We start from the raw sequence: 14898 nt of genomic DNA, 5'->3' as shown, positions 1-14898 counted from the left end.
AATCTTAGCCGGCAATCCTAGCTGGCAATCCTAGCTATCAGTCCTAGCCGGCAATCCTAGCTAGCAGTCCCAGCTGGCAATCCTAGCTAGCAGTCCTAGCTGGCAATCCTAGCTAGCAGTCCTAGCCGGAAATCCTAGCTGGCAATCCTAGCTATCAGTCCTAGCCGGCAATCCTAGCTAGCAGTCCTAGCTGGCAATCCTAGCTAGCAGTCCTAGCTGGCAATCCTAGCTAGCAGTCCTAGCTGGCAATCCTAGCTAGCAGTTTTGCTGGCAATCCTACCTAACAGTCCTAGCTAGACCATAGAAACCTCATGTCACCCCAAAAAATTTCGCACTATGGGGGAAAGTGAGATAAAGTCTTGGAATTCTCTGAAACGTCCAAAAATGCAATAAAAACGTTTAACTTTGACCTCTTCTTGTGACGTTAATATACATTTGCCGGTCAAAAAATTTCTTGCTTAGCATGAAAAACCCTACATTTGTGTATCACATTCCCTCATTGCAGAGGGGTCATTTTGCTTGTATTCCGAAACATCAATAAGAGACTGGCAAAATTATAGAAAATGTCATATATAGCTGAAATATGGAAAATATTGGGGAAAGATGAGAATTCTAGTTTCTTTTTGTAGAATATTGAATGCCAATCGTTTTTCCAAAAATCGGAAAATTGTTAGGACACTGGGATAAAGTATATCAAAGTTTATTATAGCTATGCCCCGTATTTGGGTATGGTTCGTAGTTAAGCGAGCAGGTTAGGTTTTACTAGGTAGGCGGAAATGGTTAACTTGCCCCCTAGCTAGGAGAGCTCACTAGAAGAACTAGCTAGAAGAGCTAGCTGGAAGAACTAGCTAGAAGTAGCTAGAAACTAGAAATCTCAGCTTACCCCAGACATCTAACTTTACCCCATAAAAATCATCCCCGTATTTCAGCCATATATGACATTTTCTAAAATTTTGCCAGTCTCGTATTGATGTTTCTCTGACTATCTCAATTTACCCCATAGGCGCTGAGTGTAGGCGCTGTGGCCAGCTTAGTAGGCGCTAGGCGCTACGGCCTACTTATTTAGGCGTTAGGCGCTGTGGCCCACTTATTTAGGGGCTAGGCGCTGTGGCCAACTAGGTAGGCGCTAGGTGCTGTTGCCCGAGGTGCTAGGCGCTGAGGCCCGCCACATATAAAAAATTTAAAAAATTCATCAGTGGCATCGAGATTTGCAATTTTTACATTTTTTAATAAAAGCTAGATCGATGCATATTTAAAGTTAAAATTGGTTACGGCTGGTGTGAAATTCTTCAATATTTTTATCGGGTTATAGCAATTGTACTACAAGCAAACCGTAAAAACCCTGGGTTCAAAGTAACAGAATACTTATCGGTGCTTATCCTCATGACATCCAAGTTTTCCATTTCGAATTTTGACACAATTTTACCGACTTCTCTCCTTACGATAAAGCTATTCACTATTCTACCTGCTAACTACGTGACCTTGTAAATATTAAAATTCTGCAGTTTTCATCCATAAATTGTTTAATAAACTGGAACAAAATCGACACAACTTCAAATGCAATATGGCTCCTTATGGACGAAGTTCCTTAAAAAATCTATCCCATTCTTTATGCACGACTCCTTCTTCGAACTGTCCATTTACGTATCCAAACAAACCCAATATTAATTCCCACAAGTCGAGAAGGACACGAACACAGGTCAACTTCACGTCTCTCCTGCACGTCAGAAATTGACTGGTTTACGACCTCCAACTCTCTAATACCCGGGTATACATTATTAAAATCATGGAATCTAATACCCCAAACCTAAGAGAAATTCCTGAATTTATTGCCAAAATTTATGTGCAAAATCCTAAATTATTATGGTACACCCCGTAACTTAATTTGCATACGCAACAACAAGAAACCCAACATTTCAGGCGCAATATTGACTTCTCAGAAGTCAAAACCGTAGTAAAACAATCCAACTTTTTGGGACAAAATAAATAAATATATTTCGCAAAAGTTTCCGGGAAATCATATTTGTTTGTCTGTTTTTTTTTTCTCCGAAAACGCCACAAGTTTTGGTCTTGGTTTGGCAATATAATAATAATAACGAGTGGCTGGCAGATGACATGACGAGGGTGACATCTTCATCTACTCCGTTTCTTCTATCTCTCTCGAAAGTTTACTAACAAAAATAAGACGAGGACTGAGAAGAAGAGATCAATAAACATGTCTTGAAGCAATATTTCCTGGGTTTTGGAAATGTCAGGGTTGTTAAAGAAATTGGATTTTGTGACGTATCTAGGATAAGTAAGTACTAGTAAGTAAGTAAGTAAGTAAGTACTGGATCATGAGTGTATTTTTGTGCTAATTTGCCCTTAATGATTTTTTACCTTCATTGTTACGCAGTAAAACTTTGGGCGTACTCACGACAACGTCTTATTTCGCGACGCAACTCATATAACAAAGTTGCAAAGATTTGTGTAGTGAGGGGATTAGCAAAATATGACTTCGGAAATCTTGCTCTCTGATAAATCCACTAAAAACGTCTATTTTGATATGGTTTTCATGGATTTCTATAATTTCTCTTGCTAGTGATGGTGAGGATGACTTTGCGAAATAATTTTGCGAAATAAGAACATGCACAATTGTTGGAAAAATTTGCGAAAAAAAATCTCATGGTTTTCCAGCCAATTTTTTTCTAAATCTCGCAAATCTCTCAAAACTTCGCAAGTAATTTTGTTATGCTCAATTTGCGAGATATGCGAAATATGCCAAGGTTGATGTGAGTTCGCTCATTGTAATTTTATTCACAAAAGTTGTTATTTATATGCAGTTTGCTCCCTTGCACCTGTTAACTGGCTCCCATTTTTTTAATAGTAACAAATACCTGGAGCTGTTTACAAGCTAAAAATACGTCAAAAACATGAGTTTCAGAAATGCTATATTTAACTTGTTAACGAAAGAAGGTCCAACTTTCTCTTATTATTTTTCCTACAATTTATTTTCCTTCAATTTTTTTCTCTTTATTCCGACTCCAAGTCTCAACCTTAACCCGAAGCAGAAAGCGAAAAATAAATAAGGAGCAGAAGAAAGGCGGAGAAAGTTAGTTTGAGTTAATTTGAGTGAGCTTATCTTATCAAGGACACAAAAACAGGTCTGGTCTCTTGTTTCATACAAACAATAAACAATGGAAAGTTAGTAAAAGACGGGGCAAAGATTTACTTTCCTACTTTATGACGTGCTACAATAAACATAAAATGGTGTAATAAATATGAGCGAAACAATGAATAGGAAATAAAATGGGAGAAAGTCAACTAATATTTGCTTTGGGAGATAATAATATATGGAGAAAGATCAAGCTAAAATCTGCAAGTAGAACAATTTGATAACAATTTCGAAAATCTTGGGTGTAAATTTTCTTGTCGCATTTTGTGTCAACAAGTACTATTTAGAAAAAAATAAGGAAACTTGTAACTCGGCAAACTTAAAAAATCCGTAGTTTGCAAATGCCGGTACAAGTTTACGAAAGAAAATCAGATCAAAATGCGTTGTAAGTCATCAATAAATATCTAACTTTTTAGTTTGCAAAATAATTTCGCAAACTTACACAGTTTACTTAAAAATAGACTAAAATTTCTCGTTACGCACTTTAATTTTTACAGAAAAAATTCCGAAATTTGTAGACTTTACCCAAAAATCGTACTATGTATTTATTTAAATATCTATATTCACAACAGGTTTACAAATTTGTCTCGTATATTTATAGTCTTGTAATTCAAATATATACAAAATAACGACATTATTTAGAGTGGATGTTTCCCCTAAAACGAGTTTGTTTTCTCTCAGCAGGGTTTCCAAGCTCCTGCCGACTTTCCCCAGGAGGCGGTCGAGCCGAGACATGTAAACTATTCCACTTCCACGCAGCCCAGAAAACTATTTGTAGCTCCACTTTCTTGTAAAAACGAGCATTTTGCAGTACTTTTTTTCTTCTGGAGAAGCATAATCTAATATGCACACAGTCCTCGTGCTTATCCGACTTATGGGGACATATCTCACCCGGAACATGCATCTTTCTTCCTCCGCGTCCTTCCCGACTAACGGCCAAATAAAGAAACAAATAACGCGAGGCAGTTCTACGCCGACGACGAGTAACTCGTGTCCCATTCCACTTATTTTATGCCGGCTCGAATTGACAATTTGCTTAAAGGGTTGGATACATTTTTGATTTGGGTGCGCAAAAAGGACAATTGTTGGTCCCCTCGAAAATCCAAATTTGAGAGAGGAAAACGTCGCAGATTTTGTATTTGGAAAAATGAAATATAATAAAATGACAAACAGATAGGGCAATTTGAAAAAATAATTGGACGTTTAGTAGAATCTGACGGAATCCTAAATAAACATTTTTAATATGACAATTTCGTATGATTTCGAAATTTTGAAGATTGAAATCTTGTTGATGTTTGCACTTGCAATTTTTTTCTGCAATTTAATTTTTCGAAAATGGTATGTGACAATTTCGCATGATTTTATGAATTAAGGACATTTTATCAAACTTTGCAATATGCTTAAAGAGTTGGATACATTTTAGATTTGGGTGGACAAAAAAATACAAAACGGACTGTCGGTCCCTTCGAAAAATCGAAATATGTAAGAAGAAAACGTCGCAGATTTTATATTTGAGAAAATTGTGTATTGAATGATAAACAGATCTCCTAGTGTCACCAGTTCTATGGGTGCTTTCGAAAATAAAATCGAGTTTTATTAGTTTTTGGACGTGACAATTTCGAAATTGATTGAAATCATGTTGATTTTTGCAATTGGAAAGTTTGTTTACAATTTTTTTTTGATTTTATGAATATGGTAAATTATATCGAAGCAAGTTCGGAAATTAGGAATAAATTTCGAACTTATTGAAAATTTATCTATTTAAAAAAAATCCGGTTGTTTGTTTCGAAATTTTTGGCTAACTCATTCCGCAAAATTCTACGTTTCCTGAAACGTGTCCCTCTGCCAGATAAGACCTCGCTGCGCTGCCGTTAGTACGCCCAATGTCAGGGTAACGGCCCGATAACAAATTGTTATTTTCATCCGAATTACGTCATTCTACAGTACAAATCTAACTCGTAGATGGGAACTCACAACAAAAAAGTGCAGTAAAGGCCGACACAAAATTGTATTACGCTGCAAACAACAAATTGACAGCGGCATTTACAGAAACATTGGAAAGAATGAGGAAAAAAAGAAACTTTGCTTCTCGACCGTATACGCGACATGAAGACAAATATATATTAACAAAACTGAAAAAAGAAGTGTTTCCTAGTTGCCAGTGTTCGTAAAACGAGTATTTTTCCAAGTGGGATAAAACGTTACAAATATGAAAAAGATATTGAAAATGAATCGCGGGGTTACAGAAATTTTAAAATTGCTTTCCAAATTTGCTTATTTTGGTGTGAATTTCTACCTTAATCAAATGGTGTTGATCTGCCTCAAGCTAATTCATGGATTGCAAATTTTAATCGAATTTATCGTCGTTGAAGATGCACAATAGTCAACTGGATTTGTTTTGGCCGATATATTTAGTGTTTCAAAATAATTTTGCTTTAAATAAATAATAAACATATTTACGTATAATAGTGCTAAATTCTTTATTAACATATTCACTGATGAATCGTTGCAGCAAACATAATGAAAGTTAAATTTTTAGCTATGCACACTTTATACCTTGGAAACTTTTCACATAAAATTTGTGAAATTTTTGATTTGTTTCTTTGGAAAGCGTGATTTCTCAAAACATGTACTTCCTGGTGGATGCTATGTCATGTTGGCTTTGTAACTTTGTAATACTATTTTAAAAAATTTCTTAATAAATTAGGTAGTAAAATTATTGTGCTCAAAATTTCAATTTTTTCGAAGATTTTGGAACGCTTACAATTTTCAATTCTATAAAATATGCACGCCTTTTTGGGAGATTTGCCTCTAATTAAATTTGCCTAATCTATTTCACACATCTCCAAATTACAATCTCGCATCCAGCAAGATTTTTAGAAACACTGGGTTTGTTGGTATACTTTGTTGCTTTAACTTTGTAAAACTGGACGGGACAGGGAACCCTCGTGTCGTTTTGTTCCCAAGAAAAATGAGATGAGGTGGATGTGCAAAGTGAGAGATGGTTGGTCGTGGGAGAGCAAAAGTTTGCGAAAAAAGTTAACAAGACCTGTCTTCTCCAGACCTTCGGTGGCCTGCAGGCGTCCGGCCACTTTTTTGGGGGTTGTGCATAAAGAACACCAGTTCGATTTATATCCACCCACACTTCTTGTCATTAAGGCAATTTAACCAATTTCTACTTTGTAACACGGCAAACTTTCTAAAATCCGGAAACTTATAAGTTTAGGAAAGACAATCGGTTTACAATTGTGCTGTACACTTATGCAAATATGTATTCGAACGTATTGCATAAATATACATCTAATGCGTCTAATTTTGTCAAAATTTGCAAAAACAGTTTTGCAAAACTTCTCTTGACACATTCGATTTATAATTAAAAGGATAAAATCACTGATCACATTCATTACGCACGTTCCTTCTCTGTTTTTTGGAGTTATTCGCACCATCTTTTTTCTCTTTGCTACTAAAAATATGGGAAGATTCAGGAATTTATGATGCTCTGAAATTCCCTGGATGCTCATTCCTTAAAGAAAAATAAGGAATGGATTTTTTTCGTCCGAGTTGGAAAATAAAAGAAGAAATTTGCTTTCATCATGGAGAACAAATTGTAAGGTTTGAACGTCGAAATTTAGTATTTCGAAAAAATTTCTGTGTACAAATTGAAAAAAAGATTCCCAGGCCAAAGTTTGCAAAAACTTATTTTATTTTTCTGGTAAATACGAATATCTTCTAGATATGTGTTATACATCTCATTTGGGTATAAACACCTAGTTAAATTAGTCTTAAAGTTAAATAAAAGTTAAATTAATTTCCCTAAGAAACAAATTGTTTCAGAAATTTGGTCAAAATTTCATAACGTTGCATGACATTTTTCAATTTTTATTTTTACCCTTTTCCTTGACCGAGTGGACACGATTGCTCGCCTGCTGGAATCTTAGGAATGTTTCTCTCCTAAAATTTGCCAGGATGGAATTTCGACAAGCAATATAATCTCCATAATGGGTCCCCACCAACAAAACCTCAATCCTGAAATATTCCAGCCCTGTCCTTTTAAAGGGCAGGATTTCACTAATGGAACAGTTTATTATGGCAAATGACCTCCGGACGAGACTGGATTACGCTGAAATACACACGCAATTATTGTACAGCAACCATTAGACGAATGGAATGTGGCTTGTTCTTGTTGGTAGTGTTTTAGGGGCAGTTATTTACTATGCATTAAGTGTGTTGCATTTCTGAAAATTAATTAAAGGACAGTGGCCGCGGAAGCGTGAGGACAATGGGACAATGTCCCCACGATTATTCGATGTCCCCGTCGCTTCTATGTGTAATTGCATAAAACACTTTTGCATAACACCCTTATGGCATAAAATTTATTGCATGGATTATGCCTGTCCATGTTAATTATAATGTATAAACATATCTTGCTATATTAATGTCCCCAGATGTCCCCTCACCTTCCGCGGTCACTGAAAGAGAGCTTGCTTATTAGCAAGAAACGAATAAAAAATTGTGTAAAATTCACGCCGCATGTAACATTTAAAAATGCAAAAGTTTTTTTTAAATTATGCAGGTTTGTTCTAATCCGAACGTTGAATTTAGTCTGCATATTAGTTTTCATACTTCCCAGTCATAATTTTGTCAATTATTTATTTACGTAACCATTTTTTACTTGGAAGGCTTACCTACATAACTTGTCGCGATTACAGCCAATGTTCCCTTCTCGAAATAATCTTATGTATGCAGAGTGGGAATTCTTTGTTATTTAAAGGGGTGCAGAAACAGCAATAAAAATAAAACCAAATCGAACTTTTATCGAGCCATAAAGTCGACTTTTGTCAACTCCCAAGTAAAACGGGGAGTCAGCATTTATTCCCATTTCATGTTTCGAATCTGAATTTCGATCCGAATTTATTTACAAGGCCGATCCAAGTGGTTTTTTTATTCGGGAAAGAAGATGGTGTGATGTGTAGGTTGGTAAGCTGGCATCTCGCATATTTGGTGCTGGACAGAGTATTTTTGAACATTGTTACGATTTTGTATAAAGTTGTAATAAGTTTTATAATTTTTTGCACAATTCAAGTTTTGTAAAACGCAATTAAAAATTGTAAAATTGTTTTAGAAAACTATTTTACAAAATTTTACAAAACCCCTCGCATGACATTTCATCAAATTCTTATGGAAGTGCTTGTAATTGTTGTAAAAAATATTTTACGGCGTTTCAAGAAGCAAAAAATTACATTGTAAACTCTAATCTTGCAGAAATATCGGTTTAAAATCTTGATCTCAAATTTTCACGAAAATTACGGTGCCAAATTTATTAGTAAAACAGTAAATATTTCAAGGTTCTACACAAACTAAACATAATCACAAATAAAACTCTCTAATTTTTATCCAATTTGATTATATTTTTATATTTCCGTAACAAAAATAGAAAACGAGTCTTTTGTCAGGAAATTTATTTGCAGATTTCCTCACTCTCCTCCCAGTCTAAGGAAATTGGGTGATAGCCGGTGACAAGGTACCGGACTTTACCGGAATTTAAATAGAATTGCATCGTATTAAAGTAGAGAATTATTATGTAATAAAATTGTCTTGTTTTCGCGAAATGGTGAAATATTTGTATGTGTGCGAGGAGCTGCTTAACCCTTGGAAAGGAAATGATTGCTTTCTACTCGTCTGCCAGTCGAGATTTGATTTGATTCTGCTTTTCGAATTATTTTGTTTTACAACACAACATGCAACACTGCAGAACTCACGAAAGGCGGGTAGTAAAGCTATAAAAAGTTTATGTCACCCGGCTACCCGGTCCGAGAAATGGTCGAGCTCACGGTGTTGTGTTCATTTCATTTACGAAACCAATTTCATGGCCGGTGTTTAATTTGGGAAGAAACGAAATGAAATCTGGATTGGATTTTATTATCTTAAATCCAAGTGGGAAAGAAAAGTTGGGTTTAAGATGAAACAAAATATTGGAAAATTTTACTTTACTTGAGACGAATATGCTTAAAAATTTCGAAATTTAATTTGAAAAATGAATACAAGTCTTATTTGGAATTTTAGCATTAAAAAAAGTTCGTAAAAAGTTCGTGAAGTTTCAGAATATTTTTTAAGAAATAAATACATATTTTATTTGACAATTTTACCTGTACGGACTACAAAAATACAAGTTTGTGAAATGTTTGAGGTATTTTAGAATATTTAGAAACTAAAATTTCCAAAATTTGGAACCAAATTTCCTTTAAATTTAAATATAAGATTAAAAAACGTAAACAAAACTTTAAAAGTTAGGGTAACTCAAATTACAAATGTTCAAAGCATACGGTTGTATTTTTTGGTCCAGCTAGTAAAACTGGAAGAATCCATTTTCTGTCAAAAAGTGAAAGTTAAAGTGGCAAAGGTCTGGGTTTACACGGAATCAGCATTTATCTACAAGGTTTCAACTATGAAAACGAGGTCAGCCTGGATCAAGATCAGAGAGATACAAAGTCGAGGTGAGACTCGCACTTTGTCTCGCTCTTTACAAGGTTATACCAGGGAATAAATTATTCTTTCGTGATAAATGGTGGATGGAGGACGATAATGCCATCCATTCGGAAATTTCATAAGCATCGAGCGAAAAAATAGCTTGAAACCTATATTCAAATTAACCATACACTAAATATATTTTCGTATTAAACAACGTTAAACTGTGACAAAATTAACTTTTCAATGACACAACTTTTACAAAATTCGAACAAAATTAAAATCGATCCATCTATTTGCTTAATTTTAATTGATCATGTACTTATTACAAAATTCTTTCCACAAAAAATCATTAATTTTGAAACATTTCAAATATTTATAATCAAAAAGTCCCATTCTTATTTAATCATTTTAATTTTCTAGCTTAAAACTGCATGTAAAATAAATAAATAAACCGCCTTTTTCAAGTAAATAACAAGACACGATTGAATTTGCACTTTTGTTTGATTTAGAGTAAAGTGCGTTAAGCAGTGTCGACAGAAGGAGGAGCACTTTTACTTCATTAATTTTCTCCAAAGAAAACAAATTTGCTGCCGGGAAAGCAGGAGGGAAGGGTTGAGTGCTTTCGTAATGCATCCTTACCAGCAAGTTAGTGTAGGTATTGATTAAGATGGAAAATTGAAAGCACTGCGTACTCTGACTGTGATTTCGTAACTATGTAAATGTCAATTGAACTTGACAACAAGGAAGGCGAACCTCTTAAAAACCGGTGGTGGAGGCTACGCGTAATTTTGTCATCTAAATATATTTTGTCAGTGAGCTCTGTTACAAGAAGAAACTCGTCTTTTCTGAGCAAGCTCATCAGATTTTACATGTCTTGAAAAGTAAGATATGTTTTATCAGTCTAAAAAATTGAATAAGATGAGATGAAGATTATGTAATGTTATGTAACCGGATTGAAAGTCATGTTTTTATATGTATCATGAAAGTTATAATCATATCATTTAATCGATGAATTACTTTTACGAAGAACGGGTTTTGAAAGATGATCATCATCTTGTTATAAAATTTGCAACATGTTGCTCATTATGTTGAAAGGCTAAAGTTCGAAAAATCTGTAAGCCTATATAGAAAGCCATTTTTTTCGTATACCGGAAATTACTTTTACCTATCTTAAAAATCAGACTTTTCATAAAATTGCAATGGGTTTGAAGCGGAGTTTTTTTTCAGTCGATGCCCTAACATGAAATTTAATAATGACAGGACACTCTTAAAATTTCAATTGTGATGAAATTAATATTAAAATTAATATTGGCGATGTATGTACATAAGTTTTAGTAACTTGGAGGCGTCCTGAAGCTGAATTTATTTACTTATAAAGTTTACATACGTCTAAGTTATCAGGGTTTAAAATTTCAATTTTCATGAAATTAACATGAAAATTAATATTGGCGACGTACATATTTAAGTTTGCATAAGTAACTTTATTGAGGGGTGACCTGAAGCTGACCTTACTTATAAAGTTTACGTGTTTGCAGTACAATGCACTACAATGCACCTTTACTTCCCCATCCAACTCCATTCAACTCTCAAAAGTGGGCAATACCAACAGGTGAATTTTCCATGAATAATGGGCTCTTCCTTGTAAACGTGAATTTAAACCAGGAGAACCACAGTCTGAAATACATACCACTAACCAACCAACTATATGCACATACTACCTGTCGACACACAGAATGGACTTTCGCTTCAACGCTCAACTGACTGACTTCCCTTCCCTTTTTGGAGGTAAGTGTCGTCTTGAGAATGGAATTCTGGTGGCCACGGCCAAGGTGAGAGTTGAGTGACATTGGCCCAATTTCGTGAAGGTGAATTTTTAGAGGACAAGGTTTGCCTGGCCCAGTTCCTTGAGGATGAGTCTCGTCGTTATGTATTAATAACTTGATTTACTTTAATGTGGATGCTCCAGGTGGTTAATTGCGATGATTGTTTACTACTTGACGAGCGTGTGCACATTTCACACACGGTAAATATTTTTTTACAGAAAAATTGCTGGAAATTATACGAAATTAATTTTGATAAAAGTATTTTGTCAAAATTCTTCATTTTTTGTAACGAATTTTTACCTGTGTGGTTATGTTTTTAGTACACTTTCCTCTAAGAAAAGATACAACCTCTAAAATGTGTGATCTAATTTTAGGTTAGCTAATAAAAATTAAAGAAGAACCACTTTCGTCGCATTAATATAGCGTCAATGGCAAATTTTTGCCTAATTCCTCTCCAATGAAGTAAATCAACTTTTTTTTCTTGTAAACCAGGTAAACGGTTCATTTGAGAAGAAGAAAGTGTGGGCAATAAAAGTGAAAAATGTTGGAACTTTCTGAACTCAGCTCATATAACGATTTTCACGTCGTTCGCAATATTTCAAATAAATCTGGAGCAATAAAAGGGAGAAAAGTATGTACACGTGATGGGGTAAATTTTTATTTAAATTTTGAGTGCTATCAGATAATTCTCCCTTATTCGCAATCGGCTATAATAATAATGCAGTGATTATTTTTTTTTTATTGTGGACAATCACCAGCCATCCAGTGACCCATTTTACCGCACGGTAATAGTTTGTCACCGTACTGAGATAAAGTAACACCAGAAACATAACGAACCCCATTTAAATTGGTTTGTTACCAACGCCTTACATTTTTTATTACCGGAATTTTAAGAGGGACTTTTGGGGAACTAGTAAAAATTCGGCAAAAAGCAATCACACGCTGTATGTTGGGTAGTTAATTATAAAGTTAATTAGTACAGAGAGTTCAAAATGTATAACCACTTACGATTTGATGTTCGGCCGAAAGTCGCTGCTTTCTCCTTTGAAGCTCTTCATATTTCAGCTGAAATTAAACAACAATTTGAATTTTAGACACTTCATAGGATTAAAAACGTTCCAAATTATGCAGCAATAAATGTTTATGCAGGGATCAATTGATATTATTTTTAGTATTGCGACCATTTCGTTTCGTTTCGGTGAAGTGCGTATATAAAAAGACTGACCTAATTGAACTCTAAAATGACAACGACCGTTGAATGAGAAACCTTTTGCCTAATTTCAATTTCAAAGATTTTTTATGTACGCAAATTTTTACTGTTAATTTTCATAAAAATATATATTGCGCAGGTAGTATGCATAAATCTTGTGATCTTGGCAAAAAAAAGTATCCTCAACATACTTAACTTGCACATACTCTGTAAATTGTATCCTCTAATGTAATGAACCAATTTACTTTAGATAAGTTGTCAGGATGCATTCTTCTCTCCTGCAAAGAAGAAATGAAGTGGATCATGAAAAGAGAAAGTGAACGTTTGTTTTGAACTTGAGACGATGGAATCCATCCTCTCAAAAGAGAAAGCAAAAATGAAAATGGGAATTGTGAAAGTGAGCGAAATTCATTTCTGGATTCTATACTTCACTGAGCATTTCACAAAGATCTGTACCGTTTCCAGGTTGCTCATCAAATATTCACAACCCACTTTGTCCGGTGAACGCTCCAACTATTTTTACGGTAACAGTTTGTTACCAAGAGTGAATTTTTATATCAATCTGTCAACGAATTATTATTTTGCGGAACTATTATAAATGCAGCTAGGTTGATGTTCTTACTCGAAATATTGCAAAATTAGTTAATTTTAATATGACTGACTATTTTTGCGTATTTCATGCAATAAAAAATTAATTTTGAAATTACTGATTTGTTTACATTGGTGGATAAAAATTTGCCACCGATGATATGGCAAAACTTTAATACTGAGTTATTAACTTACGGTATTTGTTATTCATATCTCGTAAGTAGCATATTCATAGTTGGTATTATTTTAATACAGAATTTGTAAAAATGCGCCTAAAAAATTTCGAAAATAATTGAAAAATTAAAAAATCACGGAAAAACATCAAGTATTGTATAAAAATGCCGTATTTTGCTACAGTTATTTGAGCCGACTCATCTTCAGTGGTGCAACCTTAGTCCTCAAAAACCTTGAAATTCTTAAATTAATTTTATGAATTTTAATTTAAATACAATTACGTCATCTAATTTGACACTTTGTAACATATTCTTTTACAATTCGGATACCTAATTAATCCAAACCTAAAACAAATAAATATCTAAAATTGTGAATTGCAACTAAAATTGTGAATTGCAACTAAAATTGTGAATTGCAACTAAAATTTATGGACATATTAAATTACGACGTCTAACTGTTACAATTTGGACTTTTAAAAAAAATAAGTTTGGACAACTTACTCTATTGATTGTCTCGATGATACGTTCATTCGAAGGGAGAGATGCTAAAGGTCCGCCCCCACGGCAGCCACTCTCGATCGGACTTTGGCGATTCTGCGACGAAAGACAAATTTCGTAAATTAATATGTGCAAAATTTGTAACCGTGATTTGCAGTTTCAACTCCATTTAATTTCATGTTCACGCCAATTTATACAAAATTTCGGGTTTGAAGCTTTCAACGAATAGATAAGTCCTGAATAGAAATCCATATGAGTGCATATTAATAAGATCACGCCTCCTTGGTGAGTAACAGGCAAACACTTCATTCCTTAGTAACTTGCGCCATAGTTAAAAATAAAATTGGCTCAGGGTCAGGTATAAATGTACCTACAAAAATAACACCAAAAAAATGGTATAATTGGTGTTTGGATTGTTGCGTAAGAGAAGGGTTTGTTCAATCATGTAGATTATAATTACGGAAAAAATAACATTGACCCACTTCAAAGTGGAAAATTGCATTTACATATTATTAGTTAATCATAAGAAAAACAAGGTGAGAAATATTGTGACAAGTAGGAGATTTATGTAGTTAAAATGTTGCGTAAATAAATTTTAAGGTATTTCTACTTGATAATTCAACTCAATTATTCAATTTCTACTTGATAAATCTACAACTTCCGAACAAACGTAGACAAATTCGACCATTTACTTTATCCGATTACATTAGGCTTCCGATCTCTCGATACCAATTTCCAAATTCAATCTCACATATTATTTATTTCTTGGTAAAAATAAGGTTTTGTTTGTTGGCGTAAAATCGCCCCAATCTTTCTTATCTCACACCCAGAACAGTAAACTAATTAAATTTGAAAGACCAATTTTAAGGCAGGAAACTTGGCCAAATTTTGCAGAAATTAGTGTAGACAATTTAATGCCTATATCCTTGTAAACTTTGCACATTTCGAAAATTCATTTTAATCCGATAAAATTTGGACTAAAAA

The 14898-nt window shown here is 34.1% G+C and overlaps 1 protein-coding gene and 1 long non-coding RNA gene across 10 annotated transcripts in view; one reads left to right on the top strand and one right to left on the bottom strand.

Moving 5' to 3' along the window:
- Positions 1-14898, bottom strand: part of LOC110853228 — a 142455-nt gene that overhangs the window by 79691 nt on the left and 47866 nt on the right. Inside the window, exons 6-7 of one of the 2 annotated variants that reach the window (XM_035854679.1) lie at positions 13918-14010; positions 12454-12510 (exon numbers count right to left, since the gene is read on the bottom strand). In XM_035854679.1, the coding sequence (XP_035710572.1) occupies positions 12454-12510; positions 13918-14010 (150 nt within the window). The remainder of the gene's footprint in view (positions 1-12453; positions 12511-13917; positions 14011-14898) is intronic. The other variant, XM_022101480.2, reaches the window with a different exon arrangement.
- On the top strand, positions 11164-13824 carry LOC110853525. 8 transcript variants are annotated; one of them, XR_004835496.1, is made up of 5 exons: positions 11164-11645; positions 11766-11819; positions 11938-12094; positions 12204-13052; positions 13121-13824. It is a non-coding gene; the product is annotated as an uncharacterized LOC110853525 (long non-coding RNA). The 8 variants fall into 8 exon arrangements; XR_004835497.1 differs by having other exon boundaries at positions 11164-11819; positions 12204-12831; positions 12906-13052; XR_004835498.1 differs by having other exon boundaries at positions 11347-11819; positions 12204-12389; positions 12906-13052.

This window comes from Folsomia candida, unplaced genomic scaffold (genome assembly GCF_002217175.1).
Source record: "Folsomia candida strain VU population unplaced genomic scaffold, ASM221717v1 Fcan01_Sc008, whole genome shotgun sequence".
NCBI classification, from domain to species: domain Eukaryota; kingdom Metazoa; phylum Arthropoda; class Collembola; order Entomobryomorpha; family Isotomidae; genus Folsomia; species Folsomia candida.
The sequence above is the reverse complement of the archived record's forward strand: the minus strand, read 5'-3'. Positions and strand labels throughout refer to the sequence as shown.